This window comes from Crinia signifera, chromosome 11, assembly GCF_055691185.1.
Source record: "Crinia signifera chromosome 11, ASM5569118v1, whole genome shotgun sequence".
Lineage (NCBI taxonomy): Eukaryota > Metazoa > Chordata > Amphibia > Anura > Myobatrachidae > Crinia > Crinia signifera.
The window spans coordinates 89,371,655-89,393,411 of record NC_139227.1 but is presented as its reverse complement, the minus strand read 5'-3'; the positions used below and the strand labels follow the sequence as shown (position 1 = coordinate 89,393,411).

At 47.3% G+C, this 21,757-nt stretch overlaps 1 protein-coding gene across 1 annotated transcript in view; it reads left to right on the top strand.

The window, feature by feature from the left end:
* LOC146045819 (myelin regulatory factor-like) overlaps positions 1 to 13,741 on the top strand; it is a 49,707-nt gene extending 35,966 nt beyond the window's left edge. Inside the window, exons 4-5 of the mRNA XM_083164900.1 lie at positions 12,158 to 12,262; positions 12,521 to 13,741. Of these exons, the coding sequence (XP_083021026.1) occupies positions 12,158 to 12,262; positions 12,521 to 12,604 (189 nt within the window). The 3' untranslated portion in view covers positions 12,605 to 13,741. The remainder of the gene's footprint in view (positions 1 to 12,157; positions 12,263 to 12,520) is intronic.
* The last annotated feature ends 8,016 nt before the right edge of the window (positions 13,742 to 21,757 follow it).

The window sequence follows — 21,757 nt, the reverse complement described above, 5'->3', positions numbered from 1 at the left end:
TTCATAGTATTTTTTGTTATTTTGGGTTGTGAACTATCCATGTGTGATGAATTTTTGTGCATAGTATGTAATTTGTGTCGTGTTATTGTAAACATGAAAATTACGTATACCTAATAAAAGACTATTTAAAGTGAATAATAGTGTTGGTGTTGATTCCTAGTTTATTGTGATATTTGATGCCAGATGTGATTGTGCATTATTTAGCCGTTGCTGTGCCATTGTCTTATGCATGCGATATGTCTTCGCATTGTGCTGTGAAATAACTTTCTTTGTGCTAAGTGTTGTAAGTACAATGTGGTATGAGGTGTCCACATTGGATATGTAATTAATATATTTGGTCTGTGATGACTGTAACAATATAAAACTATTCATATTTTTGTGTGTCAAAAACGTGAGCCAAAATCAACGTAAAAGATGTGTGTGGAAACGTGAAATAAGGTTAGAGTAAAAATTATATAATTACATAAGTAGAATAAAGTAAAATTGTGTGGTGATAAAATAAATACCTGTCCGTGAGTCTCATGTTGTCAATTTATTTATTTTTAATATGTTATTTAATTGATTTCATTTTTGGGTGGTCAAATTCTTATCCTATATTCCCTAATGGGGCCTGATTTATTTTGGGGATAGTGATTTTTTTAAAAATGATCTGAGATAATCGACTGTGTATTTAAATGAAAACCTGATAATTGATGTATTCATTTAGTCCGCCTGGTGATAATCCATTGAGTTTGAAAGTCCACTCACTTTCTCGTTGCATTAGTGTTTTCTGTATGTCCCCTCCTCTAATTCCTAGGTTGATTTTTTCTAGGCCGCAGACATTGGCATCCTGGAAGGAACCTTCATGTTGTCGCATGAAGTGGCGTGCCACGGACGTGAGTTTTTTAAATCTGGCCAGATCTGAGATTGCATTCCTCACGGTTCCTGCATGCTCTAATATCCTCTGTTTGAGGGGTCTTGTTGTCATGCCTACGTAGTTCATTTTGCAAGGACAGGTTATACAGTAGACTACTCCTGTAGTATTACAATTAATGTAGCTGTTGATTTTTACCTTGTTACCATATCTATCTGTAATTTCCTTGGTTTTTCGCATAAAGCGGCATGCTTTACAGTTTCCACATGGAAATGATCCAACTAACTTTTCTGAACTTTTGTTGGTTGATCTAACAAAATGACTCCGAACAAGTTCGTCTTTTAGGTTTTTCGAACGTCTCCAACTCATTGCTACTTTAGTATCCAATATTTGGGAGAGCTCTTCATCCAGTAGAAGGACAGGCCAGTGAGTTTGAATAATATGTTGAATGGCTCTCCACTCCCTACAAAAATTACCCACAAATCTTATTTGTGTCTCTTGTTGTTTCTTTTTATTGGGGAAGACCAGTGATTCTCTCTTCATCTGGGATGCTTCCCTCCTTGCCCGTTTGATCCTTCTCCCGCTGTATCCTCTCTCTTTTAACCTATCCCCCAATTCTTCACATTGTTGTTCAAACTGATGTTTGTCCGAACAATTTCTGCGTAGTCGCAAAAACTCCCCTTTGGGGAGGTTGTCCACAGTTGGTGGGAAGTGGGAGCTTGTTTGGTGGAGTATGGAGTTGGTTGCCGTTTCCTTCCTGTAAAGTTGTGTCTGTATTGTGCCATCCTCACCTCTATAGATATTCAGGTCCAGAAATGGTACCATGTGCTTGCTGATATGATGTGTAAGCTTGATGTTAATTTGATTTTGATTGAGGTGGCTGATAAATGAGAGTAGGGTCTCTTCCTCTCCTTCCCATATCAACAGGATATCGTCGATATACCTCCACCACCCAATGATGTGTTTGGTATATCGATCGTTGGTTTCACTGAAAACAGTTTCCCTCTCCCACCATCCCAGAAAAATATTTGCATACGTAGGGGCACACGCTGCCCCCATAGCGGTGCCCCTCGTTTGTAGATAGTAGCGATCTCCAAAAGTAAAGTAATTCCGGGAAAGTATAAACTCCAAAAGTTCCACAATAAAATCGCGGAAATCCGTATGCCCCTCCATCTGTTGAAAGTATTTCACCGCCTCCAAACCAGCCGAATGTTGGATGCTGGTGTACAGCGATTCCTGCTGGCATTAAAATCATACAATAACATCAGTCAGTGCAAGCCAAACCCCCTTTTCCCCCCAGAAAACACCATTACCGGGACAGACACGCTGGGAACACCATTACCGGGACAGACACGCTGGGAACACCATTACCGGGACAGACACGCTGGGAACACCATTACCGGGACAGACACGCTGGGAACACTATTTCCGGGACAGACACGCTGGGTACACTATTTCCGGGACAGACACGCTGGGTACACTATTACCGGGACAGGCACACTGGAAACACCATTACCGGGACAGACACGCTGGGAACACCATTACCGGGACAGACACGCTGGGAACCCCATTACCGGGAGAGACACACTGGGTACACTATTACCGGGACAGACACGCTGGGAACATAATTACCGGGACAGACACACTGGGTACACTATTAGCGGGACAGACACGCTGGGTACACTATTACCGGGACAGGCACACTGGGAACACCATTACCGGGACAGACACGCTGGGAACACCATTACCGGGACAGACAAGCTGGGAACACCATTACCGGGACAGACAAGCTGGGTACACTATTACCGGGACAGACACGCTGGGTACACTATTACCAGGACAGGCATGCTAGGTACACTATTACCGGGAGAGACACGCTGGGTACACTATTACCGGGACAGGCATGCTGGGTACATAATGGGAATAGAAATATAATATATTTATTTACAGATTAATGCTGGGGCTTTGGTAGTAAGAATGGAAATGTGACATTGTCTCCTCCATACCCACCTTATCACATAGCCCCTATATAAATAAATGACACCTTTACACCTGACCTCAAATTTATTATAGCCTCACCTCTGGGGCAATGTAGCCACGTGTTCCAGCGTAGCCAGAGGCTCTGGGTTTGTTCTCGATCGCCAGCCCGAAATCGGTGATTTTAATATGGCCGTCATGAAGCAGGATGTTCTCTGGTTTGATGTCTCTGTAAAAGGAACAATAAGTATTTTGTCATTAAGTACTTGTTTGCATACATCATAAGTGACTAAGGCTGCAGATACGTCCTCAGACACATATTAAGGCAAAGTCTCCTGGTGCGTCTTAGGTGCATTGTGTTGCGAATAAGAAGTATTTGCTGGCAGATGCTGGATGCTGGCAGAGTTGCTGTCCTTCCTGTATATTTGCAGTTGCATGTATATAATCTTATAATCAGATCCACATATACACTGCTAGCATTGCTCCCAATGTCTGAGATTGACTTGAGCTGTCTCCATTTGCTGGCTCTGCCCTGATGCCATGATTGGGACTGCATTATCCCAGGTGTCTGGCAGTTGGGATGTATTTCCCTGTGGCCCAGATAGAAGTGGGTGTGGTAGTGACAGGGTGGTAGGAGGGGCTTTGGAGGGATGTAATGGTCAGGCTAGAGCTGCACACAAAGGGGTGTGGCTGTGCCCCTATTACACAGCCACGCCCCTCCCCTGATGTGTCAATGCCAATGTTGGGACGTATGCCAATAGCTCAGTTGTCCCTTTTCTGCATATCTGTACTGAACCTAAAATAATCCTGATTCAAGTGATCAGCCCTGAATGCATCGCAGAGTAATGTTATGTTTATAAGGGTGTAACTACTATCATTTATTTCCCACATTAAGAACAGATACTGTGGGGAAATATAGGAATCCCAAATTATATTTTCTTCTATGTTTATTTAAATGAGGAAAGAAAGAACGTTACCGATGGATGAAGCCCATCCTGTGGAAGTACTGGAGACCGGACACGATCTCGGCAGCGAAGACTCTGTTATAGAAGAAATGTAACAACATTGTAATATCCCAAATCAGCCATTGTGTATGGGCAGGATAGAGAGATACAGTGTGGGATGGGGAACAGTGTGAGAGCTGTAGAACAGGAAAGGAAGACAAATACGGGTAGAACAGAATCATAGCAGGAAGACACAAATTGATGGATGTCCAACAAGGAATCCCATATCACACAGAGTTATACACCAGATTATGCATAGATCGTACGTTGTAGCCGTAGACTCAAGACGCCCTCTTGATTGCAGCAGGTCAAATAGGTCTCCACCGCTGGCGTAGTCCATGACGAATGCCAAGACGTCTTCATTCTGGAAGGTCAGAAGTCCATGTGCTAAGAAGGGGCTCCCAGATGTTGATTGTAGGGCTCTGGTCTCCATCCACGCCTTCAGCTCTTCTCTATCCGACAGTCCGTTGTTGTTCAAGAGTTTTATGGCGACGTCCGTCTTGGTGATGTTGTCGTGCGCCAGCAGGATTACTCCGTATGTGCCTCGGCCTAACTCCCGGCGGATGTCATATCTCTCCAGGAATTGAGATTCGTCCTCGGGGCAGTCTGTCGGTGAGATGCTGCTTGGTCCTTGTGGAGTAAAATAATAGTTTAGGAATTTATTATTCAACAGATAAAGAGATAGGGCACGATTCAAACTTACAGCACAGCAGACTATAGGCTTCTAGCTAATCGGAACCACCAGGCCTCATTGTACAGTAAGCCCAAGCTCCTGAATACACCTTTAATTAAGTATTCCTACGTGGGGCACTCTAAGATCCATTATTGGAGTCGTTTCCTGTATAAGTCCATATGTCGCATTATAACCAGCCTCACTGGTCCGGCCTCTCTGCCCTTCTCCTGTCTGGTCCGGCCTCTCTGCCCTTCCCCTGTCTGGTCCAGCCTCTCTCTCTGCCCTTCCCCTGTCTGGTCCAGCCTCTCTCTCTGCCCTTCCCCTGTCTGGTCCAGCCTCTCTGCCTGGTCCTGCCTCTCTGCCCTTCCCCTGTCTGGTCCTGCCTCTCTGCCTGGTCCTGCCAGTGGTATAACTATAGAGGGTGCAGGGGATGCAGTTGCTATGGGGCCCGGGTGCTGGGGGGGCCCCAAGAGAATCCACTGCACCCTCTATAGCTAGTAGCCCGGCATTTTACTTATCTCATGGTGGACGGGGGTAGCAGCCAAAGCCGATGTGCAGCCTCCGTAAGCTAGAGCGTTCCTGTCAGTGTGCGGCACCGGCAATGCGCGGCTGCCAGACTGTACAAGCATAATCAATGCGCGTCCGTCAGCTGCTCACCGTCGCACAGTGTCAGCACCGCTCTAGCTTCCGGCGTCTACTCTGCACATGAAGTGGCTTCGGATCCTAACTCCGGCCTCTGTCCTACTTCCTCCCTCCCCATCGCTTAAGTAAGTAATATGCCAGGCTCATAACTCGGCTTGCAGCAGTATTTAGTGATAGTTTAGCTGTTAGAGGGTGAGGGGTTTATATTGTTATATAGTGGCGGGGGCACACAGGGCCACCATGAGGCAGCAAGGATTTAAGATAATGCCCCATAATTGTTGCACCCCTGCACCAGTGAAGTAACTACAGTACCATAGGTGCAGGGGATGCAGCTGCTATGGGCCCCAGCTGCCTGTATGGCCCGCAGCTCCCCTGCACACAGGGCCACCATGAGGGAAGTATACCATGCTCGGGATCAAAGGGGCCCACAGAAAGCAAATGATCTATCTGTGAAATGCTTCTGGCAGGATAATTTCTGAGCTGCGGTCCCCGCTTCCTTCCACCCTGCATCTCCATCCCCTGCCTACCATCCTGCGTCTATCTATCTCTCCCTCCCCCCGCCCCCTTCAGCCTTATCTATCTATTTATCAACTCCCTACCACCCTACATCTCCCTCCCTACTGCTTTGGGTTTCTTTTAGTCCCTCCGTACCACCCCTGCACCTCTCCCGCCCCATCAGCAGGTAAGAACTTACTCTGCACCACAGTGGGGTACTGATGGGTTAAATGGGGGGGCTGTTCAAAATATTGCTATGGGGCCCACAATCTACTAGTTACGTCCCTGCTCTCTGACTTTCCCCTGCCTGGTCCGGCCTCTCTGCCCTTCCCCTGTCTGGTCCAGCCTCTCTGCCCTTCTCCTGTTTGGTCCGGCCTCTGTGCCCTTCCCCTGTCTCCTCCAGCCTCTCTGCCCTTCCCCTGTCTGGTCCAGCCTCTCTGCCCTTCCCCTGTTTGGTCCGGCCTCTCTGCCCTTCCCCTGTCTCGTCCAGCCTACCTGCCCTTCCCCTGTCTGGTCCAGCCTCTCTGCCCTTCCCCTGTCTGGTCCAGCCTCTCTGCCCTTCCCCTGTCTGGTCCAGCCTCTCTGCCCTTCCCCTGTCTGGTCCAGCCTCTCTGCCCTTCCCCTGTCTGGTCCGGCCTCTCTGCCCTTCCCCTGTCTGGTTCAGTCTCTCTGCTCTATCCCTGCATGGTTTGGACTCTCTGGCTCTGTCTGATCCAGGCTCTCTGTCCTTCCCTTGTTCCCTTGCAGTGCCTTAGCCCTTCCCTCTGAATGTGTAGGCTTTCTGTCCTTCTACACCTACCACCAATGTTTTCTATGTGCCCTCAGACTTCAGACACAGTATTGCCCTGCACCTTGATTACTTTTGAGTTTAATCATTTTGTTGCGTAACTGAATAGTGCCTATTTGATATTGTAGGAATGGAGCATGTGCATTTATGTGTTGTAAGGAACTGGTAGTGATGCATTCTGCAGGTAAATTATTGCTAGTGATCAAAAGGATTGCCTGGGGTTCTAGTGACCAAGCCAATTCCTCTGAGCTAATCCTGTAGTTACTGGCCATACCGTTCTGGCACTAATCACATCGCCTGTAGTACATTTGTAATGGCATTGAGCTACAATAGATGCCAACCATTACATTCGCCTGATGGGCCCTTCATGTTCAAGTCTGACACGGGATATAATGCGTTTTGTTGTCCTATAAACAGCCTGAAAGGGTTTGCATCTGTATTCCTATATGTGATATTCATGTTAACATACATTACTTTAGGTTAAATATCTAATATTGTACCAAGTCCATAATTAAATGAAGGGAAAAAACCGCCATGACACCATGTGGGGGATTTACTAAGCTGTGTATTCTACTTTACATGTGATGTTGCTATGGGCAACCAATCAGATCCTGTCTTTTAGAGGATGCTAAATAAATAAGAAGTAGATTCTGATTGGTTGCCCATAGCAACATCACATGTGGAGCAGCATACACACCTTAGTAAATTTCCCCCCATGAGTCATTACACCGGGTGACACCAGCCCTAGTGATAACTCTGGTGGAACATTCTCCAGTTGGCACCATGGCTGTCTTCCCCAGGGGGGTTGGGCTGTCACGTATAAATGCAGGCACCGCCATCCTGGGTATTACCACCTTTAGTGCCAGTAAACCTAGAGCTATTCTGTAAACCCCCTGATGTTTGGGTGTGGGGTTAATAAAGTAATAATCATGGTAATGTTAGGATTAGGCTAGGTAAAGGTAGAAGAACATTCATACTGTGTTTTCATTGTGTAAATGACACTGCGAATGCCGGCATATGCCTGTCACCAAACTGAGCTATACTGTAGGTTACAGCACCTTTTTAGTTGTGCACCTTTCTCCATAAATATTACAGTAGTTTTACTAATCCATTTTTTTAGACTGTCTTTATCTGAATAACTGTAGTAACCAATGAAATGAATATAAATTACATATAAAACATTATTAATATTTTTTTTACATAAACAATATTCAACTTTGCCAATGTGAAAATGAACTACAGTGCAAGGACATCCAACTACATTTTGGGGGGTTTTTTGATTGAATCGGTGCCCCGCACATTCGCACTGGTGACCGCATGAGCAGCCGCTGTGTGGTAGCTGCACATGCGGCGGGCCGGGGGATTCGCCCATAGGAACGCCCAGTGTTTGATTGGCATTCCCATGAAACCACTGGGCATTCCCAAGGAAATTCCCTGACGTGGGGGCAGGCAGCTGGCGTCAGCGGATATCAGCTGCCTGCCCACTTGGTGCTCGCAGATCAGCGACACCAGAGAAGTGTCTCAGATCTGCGAGCGCTGGAGAAATAATTTGATGGTCACCGACCTTCGATTGATTCTCCCCCACACCCAATGCTGCGAATGGATGATTACGCAAATCATCCATTCACAGCATAGTGGGGGATCATGGGTGCCAAGTGTGTGTGTGTGGGGGGGGGGGGGCAGCGCTGCGTGTGGAACAGAATAAGGTACTTTGTGTGACTATGATACTGCTATGGTCCTACATCTGCCCCAAACTAATGGATGTTTTGCCTGATGTAAACAACATTTCCGCTTACCTGGTCTTGGCTGATCTTCATCCAGGTCTTTAGCCTGGCTTGCTGCTCTCTTTCTCTCTTCCAGGGATTCCTCCTCTCTGGATTTTCTTGATTAAGTCTTCTTCATTTGGACAACCGTCTCTGTCTTCTGGTCTTTCTCCTGCATCTTGCTGCTGGACTCCTCAGGTGCTTCCTTTTCAGGCTTTCTTGATGTCTCCTTCCTGCACCTCTTCTTTCCGGCCATCTCCTCTGTGTTCTGGTCTGTCTTCTGTATCTTGCCGCTGGGTTCCTCCTCAGGTGCTTCCTTTTCAGGTCTTCTTGAGGTCTCCTTCCTTCTCCTCTTCTTCCCGACCATCTCCTCCATCTTCTGATCCGGCTCCTGCGTCTTCCGACGGGTACACCTGATCCACTACTTTTCCTGATCTGGCTCCTGCGTCTTCCGACGGGTACACCTAATCCAATCAGTCGACTTACCTCTCCTGATCCGGCTCCTGCATCTTCCGACGGGTACACCTGATCCAATTGGTTGATTTACCTTTCCTGATCTGGCTCCTGCGTCTCCCGATGGGTACACCTGATCCAATAAGTCGACTTACCTCTCCTGATCTGGCTCCTGCGTCTTCCGACGGGTACACCTGATCCAATAAGTCGACTTACCTCTCCTGATCTGGCTCCTGCGTCTTCCGACGGGTACACCTGATCCAATTGGTCGATTTACCTTTCCTGATCTGGCTCCTGCGTCTTCCGACGGGTACACCTGATCCAATTGGTCAATTTACCTTTCCTGATCTGGCTCCTGCGTCTTCCGACGGGTACACCTGATCCAATTGGTCAATTTACCTTTCCTGATCTGGCTCCTGCGTCTTCCGACGGGTACACCTGATCCAATTGGTCAATTTACCTTTCCTGATCTGGCTCCTGCGTCTTCCGACGGGTACACCTGATCCAATAAGTCGATTTTCCTCTCTTGGTCTGGCTCCTGCGTCTTCCGACGGGTACACCTGATCCAATAAGTCGATTTACCTCTCCTGATCTGGCTCCTGCGTCTTCCGACGGGTACACCTGATCCAATAAGTTTACTTACCTCTCCTGATTCGGCTCCTGCGTCTTACGACGGGTTCACCTGATCCAGTAATTGGCTTTCTGTCTCCTGAAATCGCTTTTTCTCCCCTTCTCAATCCTCTGCTTGGGCTCCTGCTTCCTCCTCTGATGCTGTCTGCTGCAGAGATGCCAGTTGGAAAATAACTGCCACTCTCAGCTATGAAAGTGTATAGCTTGGGTCATGTGACCAGCTTGCTGCTCTCCCATATACACTCTATAGTATCCATGCTAATGGGTCTAATTTTATTTTTAGGATTTCTAAGTTGCTATAACTTACCCTGTTAATGTTATTTGTGCCTAATTTCAGTTAGATCCTATATACACGTTCCTAATTTATAATCTAACTGCAGGAAAGGAACATTAAATGTACATAAATGTATGGCTGTAACTATTTCACCAACATAATACAATAGAATACAGCCCTCCGGGGTAGTGACAATCAGGTGCCTATGTTTTTCACTTTTAAATACATCTACTAAAATATCTGTTTTATAGGGATGGCCATCGTTGCCATTGCCATCAATGGCAATTCTGCAACTGGCCATCGATAGTGCTAAACTATGCAATGGATGTCCATCGATATTTTTACATATCGATGGTCATCCATTGTGTTTGATTGATTGGCCTGTGGGCCAATCAAAACACGGGGGACGGGGCTTTGCTGGTGTCGGGGGGCAGAGCTATGCCTGGAGCTGAAAAAAAAAGCAAACATCGTTTTGCTGTTCCATCGATGGAGGGAAACCATCTGGTTCTCCCCCATTGATGGCTAACGTATTTGACATTGGCCATGAACCATCGATGATTTCGAATCATCGATTGTCGATGGCCATCACTACTGTTTTACTTTTGTCTGTATTGACAGGGGGTGCCATGAATCGCGGTAGGGTGGGGGCGCGTGAATCACGGGAGGGGGGTCGCGGGAGTCCGCGAGGAGGTGGGGTCGCGAGAGTCCGCGAATCGTCGGAGGGGGGGTACGGGGGTGTCGCAAATCGAGGAAGGGGGGGTCGCGGGGGTGTGTGTGTGTGTGTGTCGCTAACCTACACCATGGTGGATGGTGGGCGTGTACTGTAGCCCTGGCTGGGCGGGGGGAGGTGATGTCAAGGGGGTGGTGGTGTGTATAACACTGGTCTTTTCCCTAGGGGGGCGGGTTTGTGTATAATGCTGGGTGGAAACTTTGTGTGTATGACACTGGTCTTTTCCCTAGGGGGGGCGGGTTTGTGTATAACGCTTTGCGGGAACGTCATACACACAGGGGATGAGTGACAGATCTGGCTAAATATATAAGATATAGTCTGGGGAGGGTTTAAACTCAAAAGTGGACGTGCTACATTCTTACAGGTGATGATGCATTTTCAGTCTAGATCTGGGGTAGCCAACTCCAGTCCTCGAGAGCTACCAACAGTTAATGTTTTCCAGATCTCCTCACAGAATTACAAGTGAAGTAATTAGCTCCACCTGTGGATCTTTTATAATGTGTTAGTGAGTAATGAGTGCACCTGTGTACCTGCCGGGTGACCTGGAAAACATGAACTGTTGGTAGCTCAGATTAATGGCCACTATAGCTCCTAGGCATCTTTAACATAGGGCCTTATTCTGGTTGACTCGGTTGGATGCGTATTCGGACGGGCGGCCGATGTTTTGCGTATGCGCGTGCGCAGAGTCTCTTCTGCGCATGTCTGTAGGCAGAGACCGTCCGAATTCAGCTAGAATTCGGCTCGATGCGGCCGTCCGAGCAGGAGGTGGAGAGGGGCGTGAAAACCTGTTTAGGCTCATTACCATATGCGCACTCTCTGCATTTCATTGGCGTTCACATGAAAACACTGGGCGTGCGGAAATATGGTTGTGACGTGCTTGCGGGGTGCGTACAGCTGACATTGCCGGATGCCAGCTGCCCGCCCATATCCTTGCTTGTATTCGGACACATGTATGGGTGGTCTAGAGCACTCGTGCCTGTGTGAGCGCTCGGGCCATCTTTCGATGGTCGCCGACCATCGGAGGATGGGGGTGGATCCCACAGGCCAGCGAGTGTATGTTCACATGAAACATCCATTCGTTGGCCAATCACTCGGCGCCTGAGCATATTCGGTGAGCGAATGGGCTGTACGCTAGGCGGGGTTTGAAATGTTCGCCGCCCGTCCGAATACGCACCCGACCAAGTCAACCAGAATAAGACCCACAGTACTGACAACCTTTAAGCATCCGCCTTTAAACCAGTGGATCTGGTGGATCTAAAGATGATTATGTTGGAGGCTGCTGTCCTGATGGCAGTTCCCTCAGCTAGGAGAGTCTCAGCGCTGGGATACCTGTCTTATAGGTCTTATGCCGGGTAGATAGGGCTGTGGTTAGGATGAACCCTGTCTCTGGCCAACAGTCTCCAAGCTCTGTATAAACAGCACATTGTGATTCATGCCATAGACCAGGGGTAGCCAACTCCAGTCCTAGAGAGCTACCAATAGTGCACATTTTCGCCGTCTCCTCACAGAATCACAAGTGAAGTAATTAGCACCACCTGTGGATCTTTTAAAAAAAATGAGTGCACCTGTGCAGCAGCTAGGTTGTCTGGAAAATGTGAACTGTTAGTAGCTCTTGAGGACTGGAGTTTGCTACCCCTGCCATAGACCATTGTAAGTCTCTATCCTGTGCTGAGCACCCTAGGGCTAGCTAGACAGCATATAGCAAGGGTCCTAAAGCCGCCAGATTCCTGCTATGGTACCATCAACCCTGGCTGCTACAGACATTTGCAATAGCATGATCAGAGGCTATAAGCTGCTAATAAAATGTAGTATTATATGTATGTACTCCTGGTAGTAAATGTAATGGGAGTTGATGGAAACTTTTTCTCTCCCCCAGGTCTCTGGAGCGTGTACCCAGCCGATCCCATCATCGTACCACTTATGGTCTCTCCAGTTGTTTCCTTCCCAGGATTTCACCTTTCACCTGCAGGTGTCACCTCCGGTAAGCCGTTCCGATCTACTCACCAGTGTCCTTAGTGCATTTACAACCAATACGCAGCCATCAGCTTGGGTTACACTGTGCCAGTCTTCCCAGAATCCAGACACTGATTATACTACATTGCCAGTATTAGTGTAAGGTCATTAGGCAATAGATGCGCCTTCTAGCACCTGACATCCCCCTCTATTGTCTGATACTTGTGCAGTGTTCATGCCTCATACGCAGGAGTCTTCTCTAACTGTCCCTCTTTCTGTTTCTCAGGGAGCAGCAGGATGCTATGACGCTTCTCTGGATCCTTCACAAGTTACAGACTATTATTTCAGTTTTTACCGACTCTGCGACTGACACGCTCGTTGAACAGCTGGAAAAAAAACACATTTCTCTTTTTTTTTTTCATTGGGCACAGAAAACGTGTCCCTCCCCCTCCATGCCCCCCAGACTGCGGGCAGCCGCGGGGTGACCCAAACCCCTCACTGGATGTGCAACACTGGACCAAACCAAGCAGCACTGGAATCAGCTGGGCACAACTGGAAATCAGTAAACCATCACACTGGAGACACAGGGAACAATCCCCACGCAAGAAAAATGTGATTTCCCTAGTCCAATAATGGGGAATGTAAAGGCTGAGGATGGGTGCAGCTTCTCCCCCCATGCTAATGATTTTCTGTATGTTAAATGTTATGTATGATTCTGTTACAAACCTTCCCTCTATCTGTGACCCTCCCAATCCTTGATTGAAGTTACCAGGAAGACCCCATCTCCGATTGTTGTTAACCATCTCCGCAAGCTGTGTAGCTCAGCAGTCTGAACTGTTAGCTGCTGCCGCTAAGCCAGAGGCTGCACAAGCCGTTTTACGCTACTGAGATATCTTTGTGTTCTGTTGTATTTTATGTGAATCTTTTTTTTTTGGTTCTTGTTTGTTTTGTATTTAATTCTCTAACCACAAAAGTGCACTTAATCCTAACATGGCGTGAGGACCAAAATTGTGCCTTGAAAAGAAGGGGGGCAGTCATTAGTGCAAGATGGTGAATCAGATCTCCGTAAACTGGGCACGCGGCGCGCCAGCGCTGCGCAAAAAGATGGAGTGGTGACTTTATTATTACGGACCCAGATACCAGACCCCCGATCGGTCTTTCTGACGTCATTTCTGCTCTTAATATTAAAATCCTGTAAATATGGTTTTCTTACAGTTAATAAGACACTAATCGCATTGTAGCATTTTAACCCTTCCATGACTGGAGGTCCAGGCCTATAGTATTGGAAGGGTTAAACTGCCATTTTAGCTGGACCTATGAGCTCAAAGCATTTTTAATATTTGTTTTTATTAAATTTCCCAATTTGTATTTATATTCCCTTGCTACTCTCCTTGCACTGTTATCCCCTTCCTCTTACCCTGTTCTTTGGGTCTGAAGTAAAAAAAAAAAAAAAAAAATCTTGTCTGCATATAAATACCCAAAATATAAATAATTATTTGTACTCTGACTGGTGTTTTGTGACTGCAGAAACATTGAATTTGGAGGTCCTGTGGGCGCACACCACATAACACTAGAGATAAAGGGGTTATTCTGGTTGGTTCGCAAGGCTGCAAATTCACAGCCATGAGAGTCCACCAAACCCGGTCTTGCGAATGGTGGCCCGGCCACCACCCATTCACAAGGGCTATTCCCTCGCAGGGCCTGCGAATGGCTGTTACACAGTAACATCCATACGCAGCCTACTGTAATCCACTCACATCTTTCGATGGTTGGCGACCATCGAATGATGGCGAAGGTGCACGCATGTAAAAGTGACTCTTAAGTCACTTACATATGCGCGGATGCTCGGGAGTTAGCGGGCGGTCAGCTGACCCCCACAAGGGAGAACAGCCGCTGCCCGTCTGTCAGGGTTTTAGCAGTCGGGATTCCGACGTTGATGTAATTACTGTCGGAATCCTGACTGCCGGTCAGTCATCCGGCACCTATAAAGACAACCTGGTGCCACTGGGGAACAGAATATAGATCGGAAACCACAAAAAGATGCTGTGACCCCTTGCTGCGCCAAGCCCTCACCCTGCCAGAATAAGCCTTGTAGGCTTGGGTTTGCTCTGCTTACCTGATCCAGTTGCTGATGTTGTTGCTGTTGATTGTAGGTTACAATTATTCTTATTGCGTAGATTTTTGATAGACTTACACAATGTTGAGTTTATGATATGTAAGACTTTGCTAGGCACCGGAACGCCCCAGGCGGGAGGGGTGCCCCGGCGCTCAACTGCTGGGAGGGGGGGGGGGGGAGGGGGTGTGCAACATGTCCGCCAGGCCGCTGGGGGGGGGATGTGTCTGCTTGGAGGTGGGGGGGCTGGGATGGTGTCCGCGATGTGGGGGGGGGGAGGCAGGGGGGTTGCGAGCGGTGTGTCTGCACAGCCGTGGGGGGGGGGGGTGTCCGTGATGTGGCTACCCGGCCGCCGGGGGGGGGAAGGGAAGGGGTGCGCAATGTGTCCGCTGGGGGGGGGGGGGTGTGAGGGAGGAAGTGTTCACTCACCGAACACCTGCTCCTGCTCCTTCCTCCGGCTCTCTCTCCTGCTCCTCTGCTGCTGCTGCTGATGCGGTTGTAGAGCTTTCCAGCTCACTACCGCCCTCCAGTGGCTGGCGCCCTAGGCAAATGCCTAGACCTGCCTAGTGGTGGCGCCGGCCCTGCTTTGAGTATAAATAACCCTGTTCCAATATAAACAGGAGATTGTTATCTGATATAATACAATATTCATTTTAATAATATGTATGGACAAACTCCCTTTCATTGAAATCACATTGGTCAGGTGGAGAATGTGAAGGAAAGCTGTGAGACTGGAGACCAAGGAACATTTTATTCACCTAACAGATACAGTTATAGACATGCCCAAGGCAGGAAAGGCTACAAGATAATAGCCAATAATAAAGCCAAGTGCTCTGATGTCCCACTGTAGGATCAGTGGTGAAATGGAAGCTATGTCCTGCTGTCCAGGTGCTGCCTAGACCAAGCCGCCCATCACCCGTCAGCGGTAGAGCCAGGAGACTAGTGAGAGACCCACAGGGTAGCCGACTATTGTTATAGGAGGACCTACAGAGCTCAGTGCCTCAGGTGGGAGTGAGGATGCACCAGTCAGCAATATGAAAAGCTCTGCACACAACTGGCCTGTATGGGAGGGTGGCTAGAAAGAAGCCATTATTAGAGAGACTGCATCAAGCACATCTGGATTTGCCAGAAAGCATCAAAGTGATTTAGATACAATGAGCCAGATGTATCAATCTTTTGAAAAAACAGAGAGTGATAAACAGCCAGCCAATCAGCTCCTACCTGCCATGTAACAGGCTGGGTTTGAAAAATGACAGGTTGGAGGTGATTGGCTGGCTCTTTACCACTCCCCACTTTGTCACTTTTTGAAGCTTGATACATCTGGCCCAATGTGAGATAATGTTTTGTGGTCACATGAGACAACAATTAAGCTTTGTTTCCTCATCTATAAATGCTCTGGGTGGCACACAGCAAATAAATTACAGATTCCTCAGCAAGCACCATACTAACTGTTACTTATGGGGTGGGGACATTCTGTATTGTCATGGGGATGCGTTTCTTCAGTGAGGACTGGTACATTGGCTTCCTCGTACACTTTTACACTGTGTGTTCTAGGAGCAGGAGAGATGTGACAGGGGAACCATTTGCAGCCATGAGGCTGTATGTTCTGTAACCCGATCACACCTGTGCAGTGAAGAACAATTGGCACGAGCAGCAGTGATATAACTGGCTGCAGCCCTGGACTCACCAAGGTAGTTCAGCAGTATCCTGCAATGTCCTGGCCGGTCAGGATGGCTACCTAAATGACGATCGCAACCGGCTGCTGACAAGAGTGCAGGGATTGGCTGGAGTAGGTGCTGTGGTGCAAGTAAGGGGGTACGGAGTGGTACGGCGTACCTTTAAGAAATATGTTGCTGATACACCGTATCACCCCGCATTCCCTGCTGCGCTTCTCCCACCCCTCTGGCGGGTGCTACCGGTGAGAGGTGAAGGAAAGAGCAGAGCAGCACCACAGGTTCCCCCACCCCTCCAACACCTCTGCTGCTGCCACTGAGAGACTAGAAGAGTGGAGCACAGGGTCACAGGCTTTCCTCACCCCTCCAGCGGCTCTCATCCATTTCAAATATAGTGCAGCTCCTGAGCCAATCAGAGCTTGTGTACAAGCAGTCATGTTGATTGTCTGCCTGTTCACGGATTCTGATTGGCTCATGTATCGGCACCATATTTGAAATGGTTGAGAGCAGTAGGAGAGGTGAGGGAAGCCTGCGGCATTGCGCAGCCTGGGGTCGGGGGCCCAGGAGAGGCATGAGCCGACGGTTGACGGGAGCCCCCTGAGCAACAAGCATGTAATCCCCCCGCCTTGGGCAACAAGGATGTAAACCCTTTTTCATCCCCTGGGCAATGAATGTGTAATCACCCCATGACAACAAGCATGGAACCCCCCATGGCAGTAAGCATGTAATCCTCTCATGGCAACAAGCATGAAACCCCCTGTTCCAACAAGCACAAAACTCCTGGCATCGAGCACACAGCTCCTGGCAACTAGCATGTAGGTAAGTGGCACTTATGTGACGTAATATTTAATAGGCATTACGGTGTGTGACATAATGACATGTAATGGGCATAATGGCATGTGGTTTAATAAGTACTGGGCATTACTGTGTTGCGCATAATAGGAAGTGGAATTTACGGTGTGGGATATTATGTGTAATAGGCATTACCTTGTGGGGCATAATGTGTAATGGGCATTATGGCATATGTCATAATGTGGCTATGTCCTATTGTCCTGTAACCACTCGTTTAGTTTCATATGACCACGCTCCCTCATGACACATGGTCAGGCCCACTTTTGGCGCACTCGCTTAGAGTACCGATAAGAAATCATTTATACTTGCGCCACTGGGTAGGTGCCAGAGGGCAGAGGAAGTTCAGAGATTTGCCAGTCTCTGTGGAGAAGTTTGCCCTGATTCAGAGGAGCTGTCCTGGTGCTGAAGGAGGATCAGACGTACAGGTCTGTAACTAGACTCCTCATACACCTGTGGAAGTCTAGTTGCACACACGCCATTTTAGGATAGTATGGCCGCCATTTTGGTTCGCAGAGTTGCGCAAATAAAGTTTCCATACCCGAGTATGTGTGACAAAGTGGACCAGAAGAGTAGCCATACTATCACACATAAATTCATAATAACATACTTACACTAAATAAAATATAGTTAAAGGTTTAGAACGCCACACATAGCTTAGTTAGCCCTGCATACATCTGTCTGTATCATGTTTAGTACCGTTCCGTTCCGTTTCTTATGCGTAGTATTCCGGTCATTGCGAATATTTCGCAATAGACACGGCCCGATAGTTATGGACATAATCCATATTCCAGAGACAGTTTCTGTTGAAAGTATGTAACAAAGGAATCTGGATGAAACTGGTTCTTATCACTGCTGACGCCGAAACCATCAAACAAAGGACTCTTAAAGTTCACTCCCCTGCACCTAGTCAAACCAGTTGTATCATCTTACCCCCAATCACAGTGGACCTGACATACGATCTCTGACCAATGGAAATGGCCTTTGACCTCCCCCTTCTGACCCTATAAGATAGGCAACCCAGAGCAGTCACAGTCACTTCGGCACATCTACCTTTCCCTGACTTTCCACCGGACTATAGTTCATCCCTGAACGATAGTGAGCTCTGACCGGACTGCGCTTCGCATATTTGATGAGACGGTAACGGTTGCATTAACGGTATTTATTCTTATTATATTGTTGGCTGATTGTGTCTTGTATCTGTTTCCTTCCCCCTAGCAGAGCCTGATTATAGTATTTTATTGTTAGTCTATTGTATTACCTGTTAAACCTGTATTTTCTATTCCTGTAACCCCCTTTTGTCCATTAGGGACTTAAATACAACCTTTTTGCGGAGTTCTTATCTCCTTACTTCTATACTGTGGTTTGTGTCTGTTATTCGCATTTAGCGATAAAGGTATATTACGGACACTGTCCTTAAAGGTATATTCGCAGATTAGAGACAAAGTACTGCGAAGGGATCTCTTATTAAGGTATCGGTTCTTGGTGTATAATATACAATAAAGGTACGCTACGCTGCGCTACGTTTTGTTCGCACGTAGTTAGGTATAAAGGGTACTCAGGTTGCGGACTTATTACGTAACCTGCGCTTTTCACTTATTGTCTCTCTGGTCATATTTAATCGCCATTAACAATTGGGGGCATCGTCCGTCCGCTCCACATTCCAGAACTCAGTACCAGGCGTGCGACCCGACCTATACCAGCAAAAGGGTGGAAGTATTATCCATTGCTGGATAGGCCGGGTCCGCGGCGGTGCGGGGTTTGGGAAGTGCTAGCGTTGAACCCGGAGTACAATAAGTGAAAACCACGTGTTTAAAGCATATATTAAGTATTTAGTAAACTGTACTTCTGCCTGCCACAAGTAGTTTAACAGGGTATAGTGTCTTGAGTTGCGTGTTCATTACAGTATATGTACCACGTGCGATAAGGTTCGCACACGTGGAGTCTGTGTTTATTATAGTACATAGAGGATCCCCTCTGTGCAAAACTATAACTTTTATTGTTAGTTAGTGCAAAACCAGGGACTCCGCCACGTGGCGACAAGTCCTGGGCCTTTTGCAGTAACGTAAAGCGTCTATTGTGTATTACGCAAGGTGCGCGCGCACGTGCCCACATCGGGAAAGTTTCGCATCTTTGTACGTGATTTACGGATTAAGTGCGGGATTTATTTCGCATCTTGATACGTAACTTTCGGACGGAGTTAAGGGATTTATTCCACATTTAGGCGCAATTACTGCGTATAGCGAAACCCGAGCGCAACCTTGCAAATACACTATAGAACACGTGGGTGGCCGATTCATCGGCGGCCTGTGAACAGCGCACGTACACACGTGGCTGTTCATTGGTACTGCACATGCAGCACACATAGGAACTCAAAGGTGAACAGTATTAAACCACTAGCCTTATTTAAACAGTATAGTAATATACTGCGAATGGGGCGGTGATTAATAAAAGAAAATAAGTTTTTCTTTTTGTTCATTTTTTTTAAGCAAGCAACTCAAGCATTATTTTAATAGATTCCTATAGCGTATTATAAGGGATTTATACCTGCATAAGTATCTAGTGAAAAGCTACCGGCCTGGGAAGATTTTCTGTACAGAAATATTTCAAAAATAAGCATAAGACCAAGGTGTAACTAGCGCCCAGTGTGAAAAATAACTGAGGCGAACGGGTGTGTGACGGCACGACTCAAGCGCAGTGTAGTCCAGTGTAGGACAGTCCAGTTAGGACAGGGTGTACGTGCCGACGTACACATAGGAACTGCCCCTTCAGTGGAACTAAATTCCGCTAGGAGGGTACAAGAAGATACATCGGAACCCAGTTGTTTCCGATTAGCTACTTTAGAAATCCAGTTTCTGGGGGCACAGGAAAACAAGTTTGTTGGGCCCTGGAGAAATTAGGCCGCGCCTTGCAAGTTGACTAGAAGTTCGCTGCTAGTTGAAAGACTTGGTGATTGAGTACATTACCTCGCATTGTGGGCTTCACGCTTGATTGCGGAATAGTGCCACTGTGTGGAGAAGTGAGTGGTTGGGGAGCTCTCAACTTAAATAACCCACCGGTATCTATTAAGCTGTGAACGTTTATTCCTGTAATTATGGGTAATAACGGGTCACGCTGTGATAACGTGCATGTTAGGGAGGAAGCAAGCCGGCCAAAAGGATCGGCGGCTTTTATTATGTGCAGGAAGCACGGTGAACTCGCAGTTGTTTACCAAAATAAATGGAGAAAAATGACACAAGGCAGCAAGTTAGAATTTCCCAGTGTTGGTAGCTTCGATCCAGAAATCTTATCGGCAGTAAAAGATGAAATCTGCCTACTCTCCAGTCGTAAGGAGAGAGTGAAGCATATAGATATTCTTAAATTGTGGCAGAAGGAAGGACAGGAACAATGGGGAATCAGAGGTCTGGCAATACCAGACGCAATCAGCCACAATAAAAATGCAACCGCTGCCACAATAGAATCAGCTCCCCCACCCCCATATGTGCCGAAGGGGTTAATGACTCATAAGAAAGACATGAGTAATAATGTTTCCATTGCTAACTTGTACGCTGTTTTTACCCCCTATAAGCAAGATACAGATCCACAAGGGAGATTCCTGACATCAGCCATCCCTTGCGAAGCTAGCAGAAAGGAGAGAGAGGCTGAGACAGCCCAAGCTGCTGCTGCCATTCTGGTCGAGGAGATGGCTGATGCCAGGAACACGATTGGAGACACAGGTAAGTACACACAACACAACACAGAGATAGTTGCTCCTGGGATGTTGTCCAATGGTGCAGGGGGGATACAGATCCACCCTCTGCACACAGTGGAACCTCCTTGTGGACGGGGAGACGGGGATGAGGTAATGCCTGTAAAGGATAGTGACATGCACAATACATGGACACGATTGGAACGTCATTCAATCATCAAAAATTTCCCTGATCCCAGCAAAGATCTGGCAAAGTGTCAGAAATTTGTAAGGGAGCGAGGAAATTCAGATGAGCCCACCAATAAGGATTGGCGATACATGTTGAGAGCTTGCCTCCCTTCACACATAGATGTCCAGAAGTTCATTCGAGACAGTGGTGTGGAGGGCGATAAGATTTTAACTGAACAGGGCAACCAGGAAAATATACGCCTAATAAATATACAATTGGGTGTATATTTCCCAGCGACAGTTGAAAATACCCTAGGGTTCACCATCACACAGAAAGATGGTGAGTCCACCATCGGATATTTCAACCGTGCTTTACAGGCGTTGCCAAAACACTCTGATATCCCCAGCCCCAGGGACAACATACATCTTAAGGGAGGGATTGTCTCTGTGCTGATACAAGGTCTTAGGGAAAATCTGACAACCAACACAGAAACCATTCACCCCAACTGCAGACAGATGTCAATACACACTTTAAAGAAAACTGCTGTTGATCTGGACAAACGATTTATGACAGAAAGACAAAACCAAATGGTATGTTTCAAATGTGGAAACAAAGGACACATAGCCAGACATTGCAGGGTAAGTAACCAGAGGAAACATAACACATATGTAAGTAACTGGGAGACACAATGGGAGAAGACAGGTAGGTCTCAACACATAGCCATAGCCCCACCTAGTAGCCAACGCCGCCCTAAGCATGACACATACATGCAAACAGGGAGTAGGACACACATACACCCCACATCCAGGTAACATAAGACAATATCTGAGGGAGGAGCCTCAGATATGGGTAAGTGGAATAGTTTAAATATAAAGTTTTTTTTGCATCAAACCCGTTAACAACATTCCCTCCTGGTCTAGGTTGTGCCAAGCAATTAGTAGCAGCAATTGGGGTAACAGGAAAAATACAGCATTACCCACTGACGAAACCAGCAGATGTTACAAGCGGGCCTCTGCATACCAAACAATCTT